General features: G+C 34.2%; 1 protein-coding gene across 5 annotated transcripts in view; it reads left to right on the top strand.

Moving 5' to 3' along the window:
- The window catches only part of POLK (DNA polymerase kappa), a 67,075-nt gene that overhangs the window by 6,503 nt on the left and 35,724 nt on the right, over window positions 1-24,848 (top strand). For 3 of the 5 annotated variants that reach the window (XM_073905331.1, XM_073905329.1, XM_025892705.2), the window contains exons 2-4: window positions 567-675; window positions 14,915-15,077; window positions 21,554-21,673. In XM_073905331.1, the coding sequence (XP_073761432.1) occupies window positions 14,943-15,077; window positions 21,554-21,673 (255 nt within the window). In that variant the 5' untranslated portion in view covers window positions 567-675; window positions 14,915-14,942. The remainder of the gene's footprint in view (window positions 1-566; window positions 676-14,914; window positions 15,078-21,553; window positions 21,674-24,848) is intronic. The other 2 variants (XM_073905328.1, XM_073905330.1) reach the window with 1 other exon arrangement.

Raw genomic sequence — 24,848 nt, 5'->3', positions numbered from 1 at the left:
CATAGAAAGTTCTAACATTTGGCAGTAAGACAGTGATTTCAGAAACAGAATTTCAAAGGGCATATAGGGCTACCCTTTTATCATGTTTCCTGTTGTATAGAGGAGAGCCAAGCCAGGCATGTTCCAAGCAGAAATATTCTTTCTTACTATTGAATAAAATTGAAATTATATTCCATTATCTTTTATTTATATCTGTTTGGTTTTGTGGGATAAAAACTTGTCAGGGGTGGTTGGTATTTCATAGATTTCACTATAACAGTAAAAAATCCTTTAGTCTAAAAAGTACATAGTACACATCTATAATAGATGAACAGTGCTATTAATACCCATTCTCTGCATGTACACTCTTTCTGTTTTTAACCCTCAACCTTTTCAGTCTCTAAATTTTAATCTCTTTAACTTATATTGAGAAATTCACTTGTTAATATGTTAAAGTCCTACTATATAAGCAGTATGGTATTTTTAAATATTGATAGGATCCTCATAATGGTTATTTTGTAAATGTGGTTTTGCTTCCTGTTTTTCTCCCCAGCCCTTTCATTGTTTCACTTTTACTGTAATTTCAGATCCTCTTCTCCTTAGTCAAGTAAGCTGAAAAATACTGTGGTAGAACTATACATGTTGTTATGGTGATAGAGCTTATGAATATACAGTTTACCTTCATCCTCATTTAAGGTATTTATTAAGACTTGCTATGTAATTGTCCTGATTGGGGTGCTATAAAAATCGGAGATATATACCACATATTTCATAGATTCGTTGCTATCTAGCATTTTACTGTCTAGGAATACAGGCAATAATTAAGTGTAAAAAGATATTGATATGTTTTTAACAGTGACAGCATTATTAAAGGACAAGTAAAGATTTAAATTGTCTGTCACACAGTAAGTGTTCAGTAAGTATTTAAGGATGAATGGAGTAAGTTTATGTGGTTGATGATTAAAGGGAAGCTGTAGGAACTACAATTAACGAGGCTCAGGAAAAAAATCACTAACAGGTTAAAATTAATGAGAGACTAAAGAACCAAATTCCAGCATGGCTTTTTGTAAGGAATAAGTATCATTTGTTAAGAACCTACTCAATGTTAAACATTGTTTTAGGTTTATTATATTTAGTATTCACTCTTCACAAAAATCCTGCAAAATAGACATCCTTATTTTACATACAAAGAAATTAAAGTTCAAAGAAGTTAAATGAATTGCCCAAAGTCATAGCTAATTAATAGTCTAGTTAAGACTTTGAAACTCGGAGACTTATAATATGTACTTTCAATATATATAAAATTGATTTTAGACTCAAAAAACAAAAACAAAGACAACTATTATCCTGAAATGATTAAACATTTGAGAATCTGTTAGAGCCTGATTACATTCTGGGTATGTTGCATAGTTTTTCTTTAGTTTGAAATTTTTCTTTTGAAGAAAATTCATCCACATACATTTTTAGGCTGCAGTAGTATATTATTTAGGCAGTTTACAGTGTATTTCTATGATAACTAAAGGGATGTGCTACCAAGTCTATGTTTTAATTATCTATAGATAATTTAAGTGATTTCTTTTGCAATTATTCTTTTATCTAATGTTGATAAAGGAATTATGTATCGATTTAACTCTTGATATAAGAGTATTTCTCAGGAAAAAATGTCATTGGTATCTATCAGCATTTTATTTTTTATATTTTTGAGTAATTTTATGAATAACCTTGAGAAGTAACAAACAAGGGATGGTGAACAATAACTTTATTAGGAATTGCAATAAAAATTAAAACTTAGTAAACAAATTTTTATTCTATGTTTTCCTGAAATGAGTAATGAATGTCCTTTGAAAGCAAGTAGCTGCTCATCAACTTTTATGCATGATCCTGGATGTTTCCATCCTATAAATAAAGATTCCAGGTATAATATGCCTCTTTAATAAATTCTAGCTTATCATTATGTCTGGTTCTTTATCTTGCACTTGTAACATCAAAATGCTGTAACATTGAAAACCTTGACATCTCATAATCTTGTTAAAGAGAAGACATCCATTTTTTTCCTCCATAATTGTAAAATATTTTCATTTTTATATTTACAAACACCACTTAGAAGTACAAGTCTAATAAGGTTTTCATTTCTACATCATCTGTTTCCTTCCTTTCCCCTTTATATACACATCTGCCTTAGACATTTGTTGACTTACAAACTATATTAAGTAACTTTTAGTGCATAAATATCATAAAAGATGAAAGGACACTGTCATATGTCCTTGGGATGTTCCAAGTTCTTGTTGCAAAATACTCTGTGATGAAGTCCTTCCTGTTGAGTGACTAACTGGATGGGGATGCCATATTAGCTTTTCTTAAAAATTCGTTGTTTACTCATTGATTCTTAAGTTTGAGAAGATATCTATTTGAATCATCTGAAAATTCATACTCTGAGATTTTGCTTGTAAGATCAATTTCACCATCATTATAGTCAAGAGTGCTGTTAGTTTCTTTACATTCATCTTCCTATTTGTCTAATAATTGTGAAACTTTTCTGTCAGTTTTCTTCTCTTTGCCAGTATGGGCAGAAAATGAAAAATTCAGAACTTTCAACTATGGTTAGCTTTCATTAAAAGCTTTTATCAGTGAAAGCTACCAAAACCCACCCCCCTGCAAAAATGGTGTCTCTATACTTCTCTTATACTTTCCTTCAAAGATGTACTACTGTGGGCAACACAATTAGAAAACTGAAGGGTGATATAATAATGATGATTTATTTCACTACCAGGTCATCTTTCTGGTGATTCCATTATTCACTTTCTTATGATTTTATCTTTTAGCATAAATGATGAATAATGATTAATAATTCCTAGGATAATGAAATAGCAAAATATTCAAGATACAGGAAAGTAAGATCCCTAAGATACCATAATGTATCTTTCATTTATAAAGGGATCACTATAATGTATCTTCAATTTATAAAAGAGTCAAATCCATATAGAAGTTGCAAGATAGAGTGAATTTTATTCTGTTAAAAATTTAATATTTTGTTCTTTGGAAGATTTCTAAGAAAAAATACGATATGAAATATCTGTGCCTACAGTAAAGTTGCTCAAAGAAGAAACTAAAACTGGATCTAATAGATCCTTTTATACCAAAGGTTAATTTAACTATGTTCCTTAATCTTTTTTTATAACCAAACACAAACTAGTTTGGATTTCCTTCTATCTCAAGTAAAAGGGTTAGCCATTGTAATTCCAAAATAATAATAATTTGAACAAATAAGGCATTCGTCTTAAAGATCAAAGTACAGGGCGCCTGGGTGGCTCAGTTGGCTAAGCGACTGCCTTCGGCTCAGGTCATGATCCTGGAGTCCCAGGATCGAGTCCCGCATCGGGCTCCCTGCTCAGCAGGGAGCCTGCTTCTCCCTCTGACCCTCTTCCCTCTCGTGCTTTCTATCTCTCATTCTCTCTCTCAAATAAATAAATAAAATCTTAAAAAAAAAAAAGATCAAAGTACATATTGATATACTACTAGTTCATTTATCTTTACCCAATCCAGTGAAATTTTTGCTTTAAAAAATAGATGTATAAAAGTAGATATATAAAAAATCTTTTATAAAGTATATAATGTTTGCCCATTGAGAATAGTTAGCAATACCTAAAATATTAACAGAATTTTTTAGTTTTTTACATAAGAAAAGCATGGCTATCATAGGATCCCACAATAGCAAGCATTTCACAGTAGAACCACACTTTATAAGTCATGATCTGAGAGAATTATCAAAAACCAAAGTGAAGTCAAGGGGATCAGTGCCCTACATGTAGAAATATTTTCTTTTGCCCGCAAGCAGACATGTGAAAATCTAGGAAAAAATGCTAATAAATTCCAGAGACGAAGGCCTTTTCTAAAAAGACCTTTGCTTCTTTCTAGTGATTATTGCTAGTTTTTTATGGGATGAAACCCAAACTATTTTGTGATTAAGATTAGTATATGATACTGCAGATAGAGGTTAAACAGGTACATAATTTAAACAGATTTTGTTAGTCCACCTTCTTGACAAAAGGGTCGGGATATTTTTAAGTCTCGGGAAGCGTTTTTTTCTCTTCTTCCCTGGGGGTAATTTTAGGGAAAAAATGTAAATATATGCAATATGGGATGGGAGAGGATGAGGAAGGCACTGCTGCTCTATGTCAAGGGACAGAGAAAACCTTCAGATTTTTAAAAGGACAGATGAAGAGGAAGCAGGAGTAAGGGAAAGTGTTCATGCAAAATACAGGAACCTGGAGTAGCTCTGTCTTTTGAAGGGGGGGGATGGTGCCTGGGCACATCATAGCCAAACTGATGAAAACCAAAAATGAAGAGAAAACTTGAAAGCAGTCAGAAAGAAATGACACATCACATACAGGGAACAACAGTATGAACTATCATGATCTTAACAAGTAATGGAGGCTAGAAAACAGTGGAGCAACATCTTTAAAGTAATGAAAGAAAAAGACCTGTGAACTTTATATCTGATGAAAATATCTTTCAAGAATAAAAAAGTAAAATAAACCTGCTGTCATCTTAGTTAAATATTTAGCATACTGATTAAGAATGTGGGCTCCGGAGACAGAATTTTGGATTTGAATTTCAGCTTGGACACCTCTGGTGATCAAGGGTGAATTACACAAATTCTCTAAGGTTCAATTCCCTTATGTATTTTACCAGTATATACTTTAGTGAGATAATATCTAAATTAGTGAGTAATCATGAGAAACAAATGAGAGAATGCTTTTTAAACACTTAGTACCTGCTTAGCATATGGTAAGTTGTTTGAAAATATTATCATTTATTCATATGTATTTTTAGCAAGTATGGCCAACCTTTATGGAATTTCATGCTTTTTATTTTCATCTTTTCGCAACCTTTATGGAATTTGATGCTTTTTATTTTCATCTTTTCGCCCCCCCAGCTTTAGAGAGGTTGGATATATCTTGAAAAAGGAAGAAACCACTGACAATATTGTAAACAAGAAATCACTTCTGCTGCTACTTTGACTTGTACAGAGACCAGATTTCGGAAACTCTCATTTTCAGAGAAAATTCGTTCTTTTTATGAATAATGTTTTCCCTTTATTTTGTGTTGCTTTAGGCAGAAATGTAGGGCTTTTTTAGATAATTGATTTTTACTGGTATTATTACATAAGGCAGTCCCGGGTAGAAGAGAACTGTTTGTTTTAGATGCCATGATTATTGAATATATTACCCTTTGGATCACTAGAAAGGTCTGTAGTTGATTCCTAAATATATTTTAGTAAAGTCTGAATGGAACATCATATCTTAATAATTTTATTTTAGTTTCTTTGTCATTATTTCATATTCTTCATTTAGAGACTTCTTAGGCTTTTAGAGAGTTTTTAAAATCATGATGTCATCTAAAAGTAAGTTTAGGCCATAAATTTTGTTTTATATTACAGTTATAAATGATTTTATCTATCATTTATACCCCTTTCACATTCCATGTGAAAAAAAACCACTGTTCCTTTTTGAAAAGATGTCGATAATTTTCTGTTTTACCTTCTTTGTGTTTATCATGTAATGGCTAAACATGAGGGTTTTGAAGCTAGGCCTGAAATACAATCTCAAATCCACCAATTGTTAACTTATCTAAGATACATCTAAGTCTTCACACCTTAGTTTCCTCATCTCTTAGGAAAATGAAATAGAAATATACATGTAATATACATGTAAGATCCAAATATTGCTTTTTTATAGTTAGTGCATTTAAAAAAACTTCACTGAGGTGTTACCATTAATTGTATTATGTTCTGTATATTAATCTGCCCATCATTCATTCATTCAACATTTATTAAGGAACAAGCTCAGTGGCCTAGCACTGTACCAGGTTTTGCCCTCTTGAAATTTATATTTCAGTTGTATTAGATACTACAAAAAAACACTTGCCTTATTTTTTTCTTACACAAATTCTAGCAGGAAAAGGCATTTGACATAAGTTATTCAGGTTGATTATTAGTATATTTAAAATTTTCACCTTTATTCAAATGAAGACATTAATAATCTTTAGGATACAACTGTTTTATAGCAGTGTTACTCAAACTTTGGTCTGTGTACAGTGCTGATCCATAATGAGATAATTACAGAATTTGAAAGTAAGCTATACATTTATTATCTAACAGTTTGGGTGGATCAAGGATCCCAGCATGGCTTAACTGAGTGTCTCTGGATCATGACGTTGCAGTCAAGGTGTTATCTAGGACTGCAGTCTTATCTGAAGACTGGACTGGAAGAAGATCTGCTTCCAAACTCACTCGCATGGACCTTCTGTCAGGGCTGCCTCACATGGCAGCTGGTTTCCCCAGAGTGAGTAATTCATGAGAATGAGAACATCTGAGATGGAAGTCACATTCTTTTATAACTCATTTTCATGTGTGACATCCCATCACTCCTGCTTCTGCTTCTTCTATTTGTAAGAAGTGATCACTTAATTATATATTATGATATTCATTTGTTGTAACTTTTTCTTCATTTTCCTACCATCTATGAAGTACTTTTAAAGGTAATTATCTTAGTAGTAGTAAGAAATGCATATTTCATTTGTATGGGGCACCTGGGTGGCTCAGTCAGTTAAGTGTCTGCCTTCAGCTCAGGTCATGATCCCAGGGTCCTGGGATAGAGCTCTGCATTGGGCTCCCTGCTCAGTGGGGAGCCTGCTTCTCCCTCTGCCTCTGCCGCTCCCCCTGCTTGTGTTCTCTCTCTTGCTCACTCTCTCAAATAAATAAATAAAATCTGTTTTAAAAAAAGAAATGCATAGGGGTGCCTGGGTGGCTCAGTTGTTAGGCGTCTGCCTTTGGCTCAGGTCATGATCCAAGGGTCCTGGGATTGAGCCCCGCATTGGGCTCCCTGCTCCGCGGGAAGTCTGCTTCTCCCTCTCCCACTCCCCCTGCTTGAGTTCCTTCTCTCGCTTTGTCTCTCTCTGTCAAATAAAATCTTAAAAAAAAAAAAAAAATGCGTATTTCATTTGTAGATTAAATTTTGTTTCTTAGTATATTTGGCAGTATAGAAATGAATAATTCTTTTTTAAAAAAGATTTTATTTTTTGAGAGAGAGAGAGATAGCGAGAGAGAGCACAAACGGAGAGGAGAGGGAGAAGCAGGCTCCCTGCTGAGCAGGGAGCCCCAAAGGGACTTGATCCCAGGACCGCAGGATCATGACCTGAGCTGAAGGTAGATGCTTAACCGTCTGAGCCACCCAGGCACCCCAGAAATGAGTAATTCTTACGCTGGAAGCTACTGTCAACATTTGACCAGTTTCATAATGCTATACTATGTGCAGATTAAATAAGAGGGTCAGAATGAACTGTAATAATTTATTGGCGTTAGGTAAGTGGTTTTGGCAAAAATATGAACTTAGGAGGTTTTGCAAATATGCTAAAGCCATTATGGTTTAAAATTCTGAAATCTGAGAAATTGAAGCTGTTAACTTTAATAATTATGAATATTTTATTTTAACCTTTTAAAAATTATAGTTGTATGGTGAGAAGCCAGACTTTAAATCCCAAAACTAGGTTGCTATTATTCTTAGCTTCAAGACTTGAGTAAAGGAGGTAACAAGCTATGTGGTTCTAATCTCTGCTGAAATAAGTGGATTTCAGTGTCTACTTTGACTCTTCACCCTTTGAGGCCTGGTCAGGAAGAGAAAAACATTTCCAACAATTACTAGATTAGAAAAAAAAAATTCCAGAAGGAAACCACGGCATGGAATTCATTTTCCTTTTTTAAATAAAATTATGGTGTCCTCCAAAGGCCGAGATGCATCTTGCTTACCTGTTAAGATTATATAATACAAGTGCGTTTTTAGATTAAGGGTTAAAATTATCTGTTAATATAAACATTTAGCATATATTTACTTTTTAAAAATATACATGTCCTAAAGTAGAATTCTATAGATTATTTTGGGAATATTTTGGATATAATTTAAAATCTTACTCTGAGGAACACCCGGGTGGCTCTGTCAGTTGAGCATCCGACTCTTGGTTTCAGCTCAGGTCATGATCTCAGGGTCCTGGGATAGAGGCCTACTTTGGGCTCCATGCTCTGCTTGAGGCTTCTCTCCCTCTCCGTCTGCCCCTCCTCCTGCCTACGTGCGTGCCCTTTCTGTCTCTCAAATGAATAAATAAATCTTTAAAAATAAATAAATAAATAAACTCCTGTAGTAGACTAATTAGAGCTCAAACCTAAGAAATCAGCAGCACTGGATCAAGAAATAATATCATGAACAGTATCAAGGACACACTAGAACAATGTAGCAGAGGGGATAATTGAAAGGATCATTTTTCCAGGATAGGAAAATAAAATAATATCATGTACAACTTTGTTATTAAATACTATCCTTCCAATAATGTAGGATGTAGTATAGTAATAAATAGTATAATAGCTCAATTTCTTATTAGTAGTGTAACCCCACCTATTATCCTGACTTCATTTGCAATTTTATATTGAAAGTAACACTAGAGCTTGTAGAACTTAAAAAATCCATTACAGTACCAAAAAAGGTACTACAAGAGGACCCTTTTCTCCTTTTCTAAGAACATACGTTTTCAACTGTCCCTTAAAATTTATGCATTTTACTGTGTACTAGTCTGTACAGTATCAGTTCTATGTAAGTAAATATTTTTGCTGACTTGATCTAATACCCAAAGAGAGAACCTCTTGGTATACTTCCTTCGTGTTAATGAATCAATGTCCTCAGAAACAGTCAACTTCTATAAGATATAAAGTTAATTTTTCACAGTTGTTAAAGGTCCTGAGTGCCCTTATTTCTGAGTGTAAACAAAGTCTTCATTGTTAGAGATTCTGGAAGACTTTACCAAATATGCAACTCATCATCAAAATAGGAACTTATACACTGAGCTTTGGAGAATTTACCATTGAATTGACACTTTAGTGAATGTGTTTTGTATCAGGATATTTTTCATTCTGTACTAAAGAAGCAGATAATTCAATTATTTATTATATAAAAGTGAATTTTATATGTCTATAGAATTAGATAGAGTGTAGGCTTTTTAACAGCCTTCTGTCCCATTCTTCTTCATTGGAATAAATTAAATGGTTAGAAAGCTCAGGAAGGAAAAAGGCAATCGAAGAGAGTATATGCATAGTTCTCTCAAACACTTTATGTCCTCGGTGAAAACTTGTGTTTTCTTTTAGCATACATCCCCATGGTTTGGGATCTGTGGAGTTACATTCTTTCTTTCTTTTTTTTTTAAGATTTTGTTTATTTATTTGACATAGAGAGACACAGCGAGAGAGGGAACACGAGCAGGGGGAGTGGGAGAGGGAGAAGCAGGCTTCCCACGGAGCAGGGAGTCCGACGTGGGGCTCGATCTCAGGACCCTGGGATCATGACCTGAGCTGAAGGTAGATGCTTAACGACTGAGCCACCCAGGTGCCACCGAGTTACATTATTTCTATTATTTCTCTTGGTGATACATATACATTTAAAATCTTTCAAATCATTCTGAAATAATTTTGAATTTTTTGTTTGTCTTATTTTGCAAAAATATTAAAAATTAAAGCCAGAAATACAAAGTTGCATCCATGCCTTCATTCCCATCATATAAAAATTGTGTGCATGTAGTTTGAGTACGTGTGTTCACATAGGTGTGTGTAAAATAATTGGAGAGGAACATAGAAAATAATCTGTTAAAATTTGGGGGTTGTGATTTTTATTTTCTTGAAAATTTTAAAAATATTTTTACAATAAATGAAAATGAAAAAGGAATTTTTTAGTCAGGCATTAAGTGGGAAATTACTTTAAAACTAGGGTAATATTCTTAATTCATAGTATTTAAATGTAGATAGTAAAAACATTTAATTACAGCCTGAAGTTTTGTTTAATCTGTTTAATCTGTTCAAACAAACCTGTTAAATATTTGAACATTTAGAGGATTAAAAATAATATTTGTTCTTAAGAAATATACAGGTTTTTCTGGAAGAATTTTTGGGTTTGGTTATTTATGTGTGTTAGAAATAGGAAGCAAGCTCCACCTAGGAACTCAATGTAGTTTAGTTTTCTATCTTTGTTCTCGATCTCTGCCCCCCCCCCCCCCCCCCCGGCTCTCTCTATCTTCTCTCCTTTATCTCTCTCACTATCCTTAGTATGTTTTGCACATTTTCTGGTAGATTTATTCTAGGTGACTTTGGTCAATGTGCTAATCACTTGTGATATTGTTTACATAGTTTTGTGAGCTTTTTATAGGTAGGAGAAATCCTACCACTCCAAAACTTGTTCCTCACAACTCCTGCTTAAAAATCTAATTTTCCATCCTTACTACCACCAAAAACAAAGGTTGGCCTTATATTTTTTTAAGTGGTAACCTGAATAGTTAGTGGTAGAATCAGACTGGGAAGAACTTGAATATTTTCAGAGAAAATGTACTTTTAAACCAATATACTAAACCACAAGAACCCAAGTTCTTTCCTTTGCATTGTGTATAACCATTTCTGCTTCTGAGTTGAAGTGAAACAGACTGTCTTTGTAGTATCAAGCTATAAAAATGTTTTATTTTCTTTTTCATAATCATAGGACAAATAGTTTTTTTGGGAGCAAGACAAAATTTCATCTATGTGATCCGTGAACTTTGGCTTTTTCTTGAGGTTGCTTACAGTGAACCTTTTTTCCTTCCACAGTCTCTGTATCTTGAAGAGAGAGAAGTAAGGAAAGTCAGACTAGTGATTATCACAGCCCTGGAAATTTGGCTTAACTTTAATAATAACTATTGATTGAGAGTTTATTATATCCCAGATGCCACTAGACACTTATATACTTCCCTCACAAAGCCATTTAAAGTAGTATTAAATCTCACTTCCTTTAGAAAAATATGGAAAATACTTTGTGATAATCTTTTGTGCATCTTTTGTGAATATTATGTGATCATCTCTGCTGGGAGCTAGCTCTCCCTTTCAATTTATGAATGTCTAAAGAAATTCAGTCAGAACTAATGGGGAGAATAGACATAACCAGGACTAATGAGAGATTCTAGAAATTTGAAAATAACAGAAACACTAACCAATAAAAACAAAAGCAGGTTCACCACAGGGACATAAATGATAGTACTAAAAGGAACTCATAGGAATTCAAGTATAGTAAAACTTAGTATGTTTTATTAACTTTGTCCAATAATTTTTTGTAGATTTAGATATAATTGGAACATATTTAATCAAAGAAATTAAACAAGGCAATTTAATTTCCCAAAGAATAAATATAAGCTAGAATCCTTTGAACATTAATGGAACCTAGCAAGCATTCTAACTGAAAATCAAAATATGTCCCAAAAGCTTTAATCATTTTAACTATCAAATATCCTAGGAAAATAAGGTTTATAAAATCAAAGGTAGTTTAGTTCATATATCTGTCCTTACATATTTAATGTTGAAATGAGGAAAAACTACAAGTATTTTAAAATTATTAACTTCAGAAAAGTAGTTTTTGTCACAATCTTTTAACATAGCTGTGTAACCTTGCTATGTGAATAAAAGAATGAAAAAATGTTATAAACTGAGTTTAGTCATCCAACAAATGATTTATTGAGCACCTACTTTGTGCCAAGTACTGTTTGAGGCTTTTGGGATACATCAGTTAAAACAAACAAAAAGCAAAGTTCCCTGCCCTCTTGGAGCTTCCATATTCACAGGAGAGATAGACAATGAGCATAGTAAGTAAACCTATATTTATTGCTATGTTAGGAAATGATAAGGGCTATGAAAAAAATGGGTCATTGGGAAGAGGGGGGTATTTAATCAGGCTGAAATTTAAATAAGGATGTCAGGGTAAATCCTCATTGAGAAGGTAACATTTAAGCAAAGACTTGAAGGGAGTTTAGTCAAGAGAATAGCTAGCTGAAGAACCCTAAAGGAGAGAGTTCAAGGTTAGAACGTGCTTACCAGATTTGAGGAACAGCAAAGAGACCAGTGTGCCTGGAGAGTAGTGAGCAGGGGGGAGAGTATTAAGTAAGAGGGTAGACAGGTAACAGGTAATTGGAATCCAGATTCTGTTGGGACTTTGGCTTTTATTCTGGAGTAAGATTGGGGTGCTGTTGTAGTTTTCAGCAGAAGGGTGATATGACCTCATTTGTGATTTAGAAGAATCAGGCTGGGCTATTGTGTGGATAATTGCCTACATGGAGGGCAGAAATAGACCATTTAAGAGTCTGTTGCATTAATCCAGGCAAGAGATAATGGTGGTTCAGACTAGAGTGAAAGCAATGACAATACACAATAGGTTAAATTCAGGGTACATTTTGAAAGCAGAGTCCATAGGATTTGCTGACCATCTGGATGGTCATACAAATTGATGGTCATAACTATTGATTGAGATCTCATACACTCATGGGGTGTATGAGAAAGAGGGAGCTCAAGAATGACGACAAGGTTATTTACATGAGCAACTGGAAGGGAATGGAGTTGCCATCAACTGAGATGAGGCTCAAGGCTGCATCCAAGTGGAACTGGTTTGAGGGATGGAAGCAGATGACAAGATCAGTTTTGGATATGTTAAATTTAGGATGCCAGATGGGCATTTGGACTGTAGCTATAAACTTGGAAGTCATTAACATGTAGAGAATAGTAAACGTATCATGAAACTAGACATAAATGGTCTGGTAATTGGGCATCAACATGACAGAAGATAGCTGAAAACTAACTTTACCTGCCACAGCTTTGCCTGGTGCCAGCATTGCTGGTAATAACCGAGTTCTTCTGACCCAATTAGGGACCAAAAGTAATTCTTCTCAGAGTTTTTGGGCTAACTAAAATATTCTTTATGCAATAGTAGGCATTCAATAAATGTTTCTTTTCCTTTCATGCATTTCATCACTTAAAGGACAAGGCAGCTTGGGGCGCCTAGGTGGCACAGTCGGTTGAGCGTCTGTCTGACTCTTGGTTTCAACTTAGGTCATGATCTCAGGGTCTCAGAGCCCTGAGATGGACTCTGGTGCTGAGCACAGAGTCTGCCTGAGATTATCTCTCCCTCTCCCTCTGCCCCTCCCGCTCGTGCTCTCTCAAGCAAATAACTTTTTAAAAAAAATAAAGGACAAGGCAACTTAAATATAGTATGTCTGCATTCAGCATCTTCACTCTTCAGTGGTGTTGGTTTGGGGAAAATATGAATGAATTACATTCACCAGTTTTATTAGAAAATGGTAAGTAATTGGGCTACTAAAGCATAACAAAATAAAGGATGATATTAGGCTGAATGCGATAGTTGAAGAGAAAAGTCATATGATAAAAAGAGAAAACTAGCTTATATTCTCTTGGGCACTGGGAAACTATAGTACCAAGTGGTTCCTATATTTTGGGCACATTAGAATAACCTGAGCATGCCTTAAAAAATACTGATATCTGGTTCCTACTCCCAGTCCTTCTGATTTATTTGTCTCATAAGTAGAATCAAACAACAACAACCTGAACTCATAGGTGCAGAGAACAGATTGCTAGAGGTGGGGTTGGGGTAGGTAAAGTGGGTAAAGGTAGTCAAAAGGTACAAACTTCCAGCTATAAAATAAATAAATCATAGGGGTATAATTATAGGATGGTGACTATAGTTAATGCTGTATCATATATTTGAAAGTTGCTAAGATTAGATCTTAAAAGTTCTCACCACAAGAAAAGAAATTGTATAACTGTGTGGTGATGGATGTCAACCAAAAAAAAAAAAAAAAAAAAGGAAAAGAAAAGGTCCTTAAGGCAGCATAGAATAAATAGAATAAATGAGCCCTCCCTAAATCTTGCAAATAAGAAATCCCTGGCATAATTTGTTGTTAGATGCATGGCAGCTGTGCACCTGGTCATTTCTTTAGAGCATAAGTGAACTCAAATTGGAAGCAGCTGTGATGTTATGGCGGCTGTATTAACTTGAAGTAAGACTTGGATTCACACCAGTTCTTTGGCTCTTTGGCTGACTTAGGATGGCCAATTCCCTTAACCTTCCTGAAACTCCAATTTCTATCTCCCTAGCATGAGAATAACCAAATCTGTCTTGCATGGTTACTATAAATATTTTAAAAAGCTAATATATGTGAAAGTAAACAATAAAGAACTATTTAAAGATAGTAAAGAATTATTATTTAAAAGGATTTTTCTTAACTTTAGAAGTGACATAACATCATAAAATGTAATAATTTTCTAGAAGTGAACAGATTATTATTTTTTCTATATTTTTTCCACTGCTTTAAAAAATGGAACTCTGGGGTGCCTGGGTGTCTCAGTTATTAAGCGTCTGCCTTCGGCTCAGGTCATGATCCCAGGTCCTGGGATCAAGCCCCGCATCGGGCTTCCTGCTCAGCAGGAAGTCTGCTTCTCCCTCTCCCACTCCCCCTGCTTGTGTTTCCTCTCTCGCTGTGTCTCTCTCTGTCAAATAAATAAATAAAATCTTAAAAAAAAAAAAAAGGAACTCTGTATACAGTAGGTAATGAATGCTGTTGAACTTATGTTTAGTAGAGGAAGTGTTATTTTGTATTTATTTCCTATACAGTGTGTTAATATGTGAAAAACATGAACTTTGGACTCAGGCCTGGGTTTCAACACAGATATTGTCGCTTATTAGCAAGTTTGTGTCAGTAGACATGTTCTAAGACTCAGCTTTCTTTTCTCTTTATATTGGGGATAATAACATTTACCTTTCAGGGCAGGGTTGCTGTGTGAGGTTCAAGTGTAAAGTGCCAAACATAGTAGCTGGCACAAAACCTGCAGGAAATGTTAATTCCTTTCTTCCCTCTGAAAGTACAATAATCTAGGGATAGTAATTTAAAAATCTGAGTAATAATTTCTCAATGACTAAAAATTCTTAAATGTTTTACTTGTTTGGCTGATTCTATATCATTTTAACTTTTAAGTGCCTACCTCCTCACCATGAATGCTTTAAAAAGCACTGTTTATTTTTTGTGTTTTTTTCAGATAATAAAAAAAGCTTTAAGTTTACACCATGGATAGCACCAAGGAGAAGAATGGCAATCACAAAGATGATTTTCTGCTTAGGGTGGGACTTAATGATAATAAAGCTGGAATGGAAGGATTAGATAAAGAGAAGATTAACAAAATTATAATGGAAGCCACAAAAGTATGTTTCTTGTTAATTTTGCTATCACTAATTTAGTAACTTTTTAACTTTCTGTTTAAAATAAAATCAGTAAGTTTTAAATATCTTTTTTATTGTATTTTTTAATATTTTAATGTATCTTATTAAAACAAATAGGTATGGAATAATCTCCCTTCTGTTCTTTTACTCTTGTTCTGGCCATCCAGTTTTCTGCCTCATATACACATAGTATGCATGTAAAAGTAAAATAACATACGTGTTCTTTTCTCACCCTTTTTCTTAATAGAATACTGTAATTGTTGTGTTTTTTGTTTTTGTTTCAATTACTGTAACTTGGAGGTCTTTCTATATAAGTAAAGATCTTCATTTTTATGCCTGCAGTGTGAATATAACAAAATTTATTGAACCAGTCAGAATGTTTATTTATGAACATATAAGTCATTTCTAGTCTTTTGTTTTTAGCAACAGTACTACAAAAAATAACCTTGTATTTTATAACATTACACATGTAAGAGAGATTCTAGAAGTGGAATTATCCTACCAAATACAGATAGCAAAAAAGGATAATGCATGTGCAATTTTTATGAATTGGCCAGTTGCCCTCCATAGTGGATGTATCAATTTAAATTTTCACTGCCAGTACATGAGAGTGTATTACCATGGCGCAACTGTGCCAGTACAGTGTGTAACTAAGCTTTTGGATTTGTCAGTCTACAGTAATATAGTGTAGCATTAATTTGCATTTCTTTTATGAAAAGTGAGATAGTGCATCTTTTCATAGGTTTAAAAAGTCACTTGTATTTTCCTTTTTTTGCAAACTGTCTCTTCTTGTCCTTTGCACAATTTTCCACTAAAATTATTGTATATCTTTTGACTTTGCTTATGGTACTTTTTCCTGTGCAGAAGTTTTTTTTGTTTGCTTTTTTATATGTACTTGAATTATTCAACTACATATGCTTTTCTCCAAAGTCCTAAATGTTTTCTTCTAACATTTTTTGTTTCATTTGTGTATTATGAAATATCCATGTAGAAAGGTGTAAAATTTAAGAAAATATCCTTATTCTTAAGAAATGCATACCAGTATCCACAGCAACTCACTTTTAAATGGTTTAGCCAAAAAGAGGAAGAGGAGCATTTGTGTGTGTTCGTGTGTATGCATGTTTGTGCAAGTGCACATATAGGAGTTGGAGTGTGTTTGTGTGCATATACATAGGAGTTGTGGGAGAAACTAAACGTAATAGGAATCTAGGTGAGGACATATGGATGTTTATTGTACTATCCCAACTGTTAGAAAATTTGGAAATTCCAAAATAAAAAGTTGAGCAAAAATTATTTTAAGTGGGTTTAATGTAGAGATACCATTTTAAAAGTAAAAGAATTGAGATGAAGTAAGCAAACAAAATATATGGATCCTGATTGGATCTTGGTTTGAACAAATATTTTTGGAACATTTAAGGGAATTTGAATACGGTGAGTGTACTAGATAGTATTAAGGAATTATTGTTAATTGTATTAGCTGTGAAAATGCTATTATGATTATGTAGGAAAATGGCCTTATTTTTATTTTTTTTAATTAAAAAAATTGGGGGGGAGAGAAAGAGCACGTGCGAACAGTGGGGAGGGGCAGAAGGAAGGGAAAGAGAGAGAATCTCTAAGCTGGCTCCACACCTGGCTTGGAGCCCCACATGGGGCTTGATCTAAGGACCCTGAGATTATGACCCGGGCTGTAATCAAGAGATGGATGCTTAACCAACTGAGCCACCCAGGTGCCCCACAATGACCTTATTTTTAAAGATGCATAATAAAATACTGTATGGAATAGTTAAATGTCATTATATCTGTAATTTACTTTAAAACAGTTCAGTTAAAAAAAAATCAATGAAGGGGGTGCCTGGGTGGCTCAGTCGGTTAAGCGTCTGCCTTCAGCTCAGGTCATGATCCCAGGACGCTGGGATCAAGCTCCATGTCCGGCTCCCTGCTCGGCGGGGAGCCTGCTTCTCCCTTTCCCTTTGCCTCTCCCCATACTTGTGCTCTCTCTCACTATCTCTGTCACTATCTGTCTCTATCAAATATCTTTTAAAAAATTTTTTTTAAATCAATGAAGGAAATAAGGCAAAATGTTTGTTGTTAAATCTCAGTGATAGTTTTATATATTTGTTTATTGTACTACTCTGTTTCTCTGAGAGTTTTGTGAATTTTTAACCATAAAACTTAAAAATAGGAATAAAACCTATGCCCCTAGTTTTCAGGTTAAGAAATAGAATATTTAAGCCATCCTGGATTTCCCTATCTTTCTTCTCTTTTCTCTGTGTCCCGGGAACACTTATTAAATAGTTCATCCTTCTCTTACTGATCTGCAGTGCTTTCTTCTATTCCACTGGATTATTTGTTGTTGTATCTTTACGACATGATCTTAATTACAGTACTTTATAATAAGTCTTGATAACAGCTAGGACAAGTTATTTTTTTGCTCTTTGTTCTTTTTCAAGGGTATCTTAGGTATTCTCAAAACTTTGCTCTACCACATAAACCACTGAACAATGTGGGGGTTAGGATCACTGAACCCCTCCCCACACACACACCGTTGAAAACCCATGTACAACTTTTGAATCCTCCAAAATTAACTGCTAATAGCCTACTGTTGACTGGAAGCTTTACCAGCTTTTCCAGCTTTACTGGAAGCTTTACCACAGAAGATCTTAACCAACACAGTTGGTTAACACAAAATTTGTATATTATGTGTATTATATATTACAATAAAGTAAACTAGAAAAAAGAAAATATTATTAAGAAATCTTAAGGGAGAGAAAATACATTTATAGTACTGTACTATATTTATTGAAAAAACTCCATGTATAAGTGGACCTGTGCAGTTCAAACCCATGATGATGTTCAAGGTTCAACTGTATAGACATATCAATCATAGAATGATAGATACATATCATCTGATTGACATGTATGAATCATATACATATATGTATACATATATGATTTATATTTTATATGCCTTACATATATTTATATATTAATATATTAACATATTTATATATTTTATATCTTATTTCTCTAGTGTGGGTGGATGGGAAGTTCATCATAAATATCTTTTTTAAATTGAAATTTTCTAGTTGTTACTGCTTCACAGCAATGCAGTTTACTTCTTTAAAAGTTTTATCAGAAAATTTTAAACATACACAAAATTAGAATACTAAAGTGAATTCCTGGGTAATCCTCACCCACCATCAATAGTTACCAACATTTTTGAAAATGTTGTTTCATCTATGTTACCCTCCCTACTGAATTTTGGAGATGGAGATTGGAGTATTTTAAAACAAATCCCAATAACTTGGACAAATTTCAAGAAATTTACAATTTTTGCAAAACTGACTCAAGAAAATATGGAAAATCTAAATAGATCTTTAACAAGGAAATAATTTAGTAATTAAAAATCTTCCCTGTACCCCTCCCCCCCAGCAAAAAAAAACAGGTCACAATGGCTTCAGTGGTGAATTTTTTTTTTTTTAAGATTTTTTATTTATTTGTCAGAGAGAGAGAGAGGGAGAGAGCACAAGCAAGGGGAGAGCAGGCAGAGGGAGAAGCAGGATCCCTGCTGAGCAGGGAGCCCAATGCAGGGCTTGATCCCAGGACCCTGGGATCACGACCTGAGCCAAAGGCAGATGCTTAACTGACTGAACCACCCAGGCCTCCCTTCAGTGATGAATTTTATCTGACATTTAAAGAAGAAATAATACCAGTATTCCATAAGTCCTTTCAGACAATATAGAAGGATATAACCCTTACAAACTCATTCTATGAGACCAGTATCACCTTGACATCATAGCCAGACAAGCAGAAGATTATAGATCATTGTAAATAGAAAAGTCTTCAACAAAACGTTAGCAAACTAAATCCAACAATATAAAAGAAAGGTTATATACCATGACAATGCACTTTTCTCCTAAAATCAGGGACAAGGCAAGGATGCCCCCTCTCATGCCGTCTATGCAACATAGTCCTAAAGTTCTAGTGTAGTCAGGCAATGAAAAGAAATAAAAGGCATTTGGATTGGAAAGGAAAAACTAAAACTATCTTTTCACAAATAACATGATGTTACATGTAGAAGCTCTTAAGGAATTTCAAAAGGAATGCCACAGTTTTACCATGAAAATTACAAAAATTAATTGAGGGCAGGTAGAGATTTAAAAAATGGAGAGACGGGGCTCAGTCGGTTAAGCATCTGCCTTTGGCTCAGGTCATGATCTCAGGGTCCTGGGATCAAGCCCTGCATCGGGCTCCCTGCTCTGCAGGAAGCCTGCTTCTCCCTCTCCCACTCCCCCTGCTTATGTTCCCTCTCTTGCTGTATCTCTCTCTGTGTCAAATAAATAAAAATCTTAAAAAAATAAATAAATGGAAAGACATTACATGTTCAAGAATGAGAAGACTTAATATTGTTAAAAGGATAGTTCTCCCCAAATTGATCTGCAGATTCAATGTAATTCCCCATCCAAATTACAGAGGCTTTTTTTTTTCTGCAGAAATTGATTAACAGACCCTAAAATTTATGTGGAAATGCAAAAACATCTAAAATACCCAAAACCAGAGTGCCTGGGTGGCTCAGTTGGTTAGGTGTCTGCCTTCGGCTGGGGTCATGGTCCTGGGGTCCTGGGATCAAGCCCCACATCAGGCTCCCTGCTCAGTGGGGAGCCTGCTTCTCCCTCTCCTTCAGCTGCTCCCCCTACTTATGCTCTCTCCCTTCCTCTCTTTCTCTCTCAAGTAAATAAGTAAAATCTTTAAAAATAAAATAAAATAGCCAAAACAGTTTTGAAAAGGAAAAACATGGAAGTCTTTGACTTTCCTGTTTTAGAACTTACTATAAAGCTACAGTTATCAAGACTGTGTGGTACTGTCATAAGGTTAGACGTATTGAACAATGGAGCAGAATTAAGAGTCCAGAAGTAAATTTTTGTATTGATACTTTATTGATTTTTTGCTAAAAGTACCAAGGCAGAGGATAGTCTGTTCAGCAAATAATCCTGGGACAACTGGATATCCAAATGCTAAAAAGATGAACTGAGACCCTCAATTCATACCATACACAAGTTGAACTCAAAACTGAGTGAAATGTAAGAGCTAACGCAGTAAAAACTTCTGGAAGATAGGAGAAAATCTTTGAGACATTTGGTTAGACAAGCATTTATTAGGTACGACACCAGAAGTGCAGTCAATAAAAGAAAAAGTCGACAAGTCAGACCTTATCAGATTTCAAAACTTTTGCACTTCAAAGACACAATTAAAAAAGAAAATGATAAGCAACATACTAGTATAAAATATTTGCAAAATATTTATCTGATAAAGGATTTACATCCAGAATATAGAGAGAATTCTTACAAATTATTAATAAGACAACCTAATAAAAAATGGGCAAAAGATATAAATAAGACATTTCACTAAAGGTATAAGAATAGCTCATAAGCACATGAAAAGATGTTCAACATCATTAGTCATCAGAGAAATGCAAATTAAAACCACATGAGGTGCCATTCACACTATTATAGCCTAGAATGGCTATGAGATAGACAATAACAAATATTGGTAAGGATATGGAAAAATTGGAACCTCATACATTGCTGGTGGGATTATAAAATGGTTCAGCCACTTGGGAAAACGGTCTGGCAGTTCCTCAAAAGCTTTAGCATGGAGTTAGCATATGACACAGAGATTCCACTTCTGGGTACCTCAGGAAAGTGAAAACATATGTCCATGCAAAAATGTATATACAAATGTTCATTACAGCATTTTTCATAAAAGTCATAAAGTAAACAATCTAAATTTCCATCAACTTGATGAGTGGATAGATGTAGATGTTATGTTTAGTGATGGGATGATAGGTAATTTTCTAAAAGTGATTTTCTACATTTTCTTTAATGGCTAACATTAAAATTTTTTAAATACTTTATTTTTATATTTTTTATTATTTTTTTAGAAAAGGTGGGGTGGGGAAGAAAGTCTTATGCAGGCTCTATGCCCAGCATGGAACCCGACACAGGGCTCAACGTCACAACCCTGATATCATGACCTGAGCCGAAATCAAGAGTCAGATGCTTAACTGACTAAGCCACCCAGGCGCCCCTTAAGTGCTTTTTAAGTAAAAGTGAAGGAGGTGACTGATGACCCAAATGACTAAGGCCTTGGATATGCCCCGTGGGTCCTGTCTAGGACACATTGTTACTTTCTAAGTAACATATTGTACTCATCTCAAAGAGTTTGTACTGTGTAAATACTGCCCCCAAAATTCTAGGTAACTATAAATTCATTTTACAGGCAAGGAAATTGAGACATAGAAAAATTAAGTAGTTTTAGGGTTCCTAGCTAGTAAGTAGTGGAGCTAAGTTTTGAATTCAGTTATTCTGATTGTAGTCTATACTGTTAGCCACCATGGTTATACTACTGATGCTTTCCTTCTGACACTTTTCTTATGCTTTGTTTGTTTTCTTACGTAGGGGTCCAGATTTTATGGAAATGAGCTCAAGAAAGAAAAGCAAGTCAACCAACGAATTGAAAATATGATGCAACAAAAAGCTCAAATTACCAGCCAACAGCTAAGGGAAGCACAATTACAGGTATTAATTTAATTGTTAAATAAAGTGGAAGCTAGTAGAATAGTAATTGATAGTTAAAATGCATCATGGTCAAGTCATAACTGAAAACAAGGTAATATGTAAATGTTCATTATATTGTAAGGAATAAAGTTTGACAGAGGTGCATACTTTGTTAAATATTACTCTATTCTTTTATATCAAGACCCCATACCTAGGCATTGTCACCTCCATTATACAGAAGAGTAAATGGAGCCTTAGTTGGGGTAAATAACTTGGCTAGCTTCAGAGCTAGGATTTAATCCAAAGCCTATGTTCTTTTTATTATATACATATTTTGTAGCTAGAAAAAGGCCATAAGATAAATGGTTTCTTCAATGCCGATTTTACAAAAATGATTTGGGGGAACATGTTAACTAATTAAATTAGAAATTTAACACATAATTGTGTTGTACTAAAACTAGGGTAGAATGCCAAACGTGCATGAATTTTTAAGATAAAACACCAGACTGGAGGCTTTTGGCTTCTCCACCATCTTTGGGGAATAAATACTCAAGAGTTTCCTCCAGTATTTAAAACTATTTCAGGAGGAAGGTTTGAGTAGAGCAAAGCTGCAGGGCATTGTGTTCTCAATAGTTCTCATAGATCGAGAACTCAAAGTAGTCAAGCTTCTGCTAGTAAAACTGAAGTTTACTTTTATTATTTTCCAATCATATGTTATTTATTTCCAATCATAAATAACAATAAACTCCTAATTATATGTATATTACTCTCACAATAGACTTCCTTTCTAATTGTATCTGTCACGTAATATTACATGGTGTAAAGTTTACTTTTAAAGACAGTTTTTACCCTCTATCAAAATCTGATTCAGTTTAACAAAGCACTTTAGGCCATTAATAATGATAAAATTATGTTAATCTTCTATGCTACAAAATTATTCTCCTGATAGAGTTCAGAAATGATAAATTTTATTCTTCTTTATCAAACTATACTGTGTCATTTTTTTCATTTATGCTTTCCTAGAGCACAAGCTAATTTTTTATCTTATGTGTTAAATGGTCTGCTATCATGACAAAAGATCATTTGCCTTTGTCTTTCAAACCATCATTTTTAGTCTTCATAGTGTTCTACTATATGGAGGTACCAGAATTTATTTACCCAATCCCACCAGGGTTTCAGTTTTTTGTTTTGTATAATCTTGTGATGATCATTCTTATCTATATATGTTTGCACTCTTGTCCTGTTATTTTCACCAAACATGGTACAGTTTTACATTTTCAACACAAGAATGCTAGTTTCCTCACATACTTGTTTAAAACTAGATTTTATTAATTTTATCAGTCTTTTAGCTTTTGCTGGTAATGTCCAAATATTATTTCATGGTTATTTTAATTTGTCCTTCTTAGATAATAAGAGGGAAAGAATATGTTCTCTCATATTAGCCGTTAATATTTCATTCCTATGGGCATTTCCTTCCTTTTTTATTCTGTTAGTATATAGGCTAAGTAGCTGGCACAAGAGACCCCAAAATACAATGGTTCAAATCAGATAAGAGTTTATTTCTTTCTCACATAATAGTAAGTAGTCTCAACTGATTGGGTGGTTCTGCTCACCATAGTAATTTAGGGACCTCGGTTCTACATCGGATTGTTCTATCATCCCCTAAGTGTTATCCTTACCTGGACTGACAAAATGGGATTATCTGTAGTCTATATTTCAGCCCCCAGTAAGGAGGAAAGAATGAGGGAAAAAAAATGAAAGGTGAGTAATTTGCTATTCAGCAAGTAAAAGAGAAGTTGCTCATATTACGTCAGCTCACATTCTTTTGACAAGAATTTAAGTTTCATGGCCACACCTAACTGCAGGAGAAGCTGTACAGAATATTTTCCAGCTGGGTGGCCATATGCCCAGATAAAAATCTATTACTATGAAAGGAAGAGAGAATGGATTTGGGGGTTCAACTAGCAGTCCAAAACAGTATCCTCTGCCTACATTTCTAGAGGAGTTTATGTGTTTTTCTCTTGATTAATACATCTTATCATAAGTTAAAGATTTTTTCCTCTGCCATTTGTTGTAAATATTTTCCCAATATGTTGTTTGTCTTTTAATCATGCAGGTTTTTTTTTCTATACTGTTTTAAATGTTTATGTAATCAAAAATGGCAGTATTGAAAAACATTTTTTTCTTGGCTTTTGTATTGAAAGCATAGAAAGTTATTCCTTACGACCAAGCCTATATGTTCTTCTAGTATCTTTATAGATTTTGTTTATCTCTCGTCCATTTGGAATTTGTTTTTGTTTTTGTTCTAGAGGGTGAGAGAGGGAGTGGGGAGGGGGAAAGGATAGAGGGGGAAAGAGAGAGAGAACCTTAAGCAGGCTTCCTGCCTAGCGCAGAGCCTGAGACATGGGGCTCTGTCTCATGCCCCTGAGATCATGACCTGGACCGAAATTAAGAGTCGGAGGCTTAACTGACGGAGCCACCCAGGTGCTCCTGGCATTTGTTTTAATGTGAGATGTTAAGTATTTTTTTCTTAAATGGAGAGTATTACATTTTCACTAATAGTATTATTCTTTCTAAATGGTGATTCATTTGTCCCAACACCATTTATTGAATCATGAGTCCTTTCTCCACTGAACTGAAATGAGGCACTTCCATATACTAAGTTCTCATTGTACTCATTGATTTGTTTCTGGATTCTCTCTCTTACTCGATTGAATCTTTTCCTGTATCAGTACCATGCACTTTTAGTTATTCAATGATAATAACACTTTAATATCCTACCTCGCTACTATTCTTTAAAATATTTTTCTCATACGTTGTTTCTTTCAAATAAATTTGAGCATCATTTCAACAAGTTAAAATTCCATTCTGTCTGTAATAACATTGTTTTTAAATTGATATTAATCCTTGGCAATTTATTTTCAGAACTTCTTTCTGGTAAGTTTTATTGATCTATACAAATATCTCTAATAAAATTTTAAAGATAAAATGCATATGAATCATGCAATAAAATAACTTTTTGCTGTTTCCTCTTTTTAAAGCTCCTATCCTTAAATATGCTAATAATTTGAAGGATTAGAAAATACTTTACATTGTATAACAGAGCTTCACATTTTGTTACAGTTTTAGTTGACTATTTCTTGGGAGACTCTGACATCTTTTGCAAGGGAAGTGGCAGGAAATATGTTTTATGTTA

This window comes from Callorhinus ursinus, unplaced genomic scaffold (genome assembly GCF_003265705.2).
Source record: "Callorhinus ursinus isolate GAN/ISIS: 27379988/994484 unplaced genomic scaffold, GSC_fseal_2.0 scaffold23, whole genome shotgun sequence".
Lineage (NCBI taxonomy): Eukaryota > Metazoa > Chordata > Mammalia > Carnivora > Otariidae > Callorhinus > Callorhinus ursinus.
The sequence above is the reverse complement of the archived record's forward strand: the minus strand, read 5'-3'. Positions and strand labels throughout refer to the sequence as shown.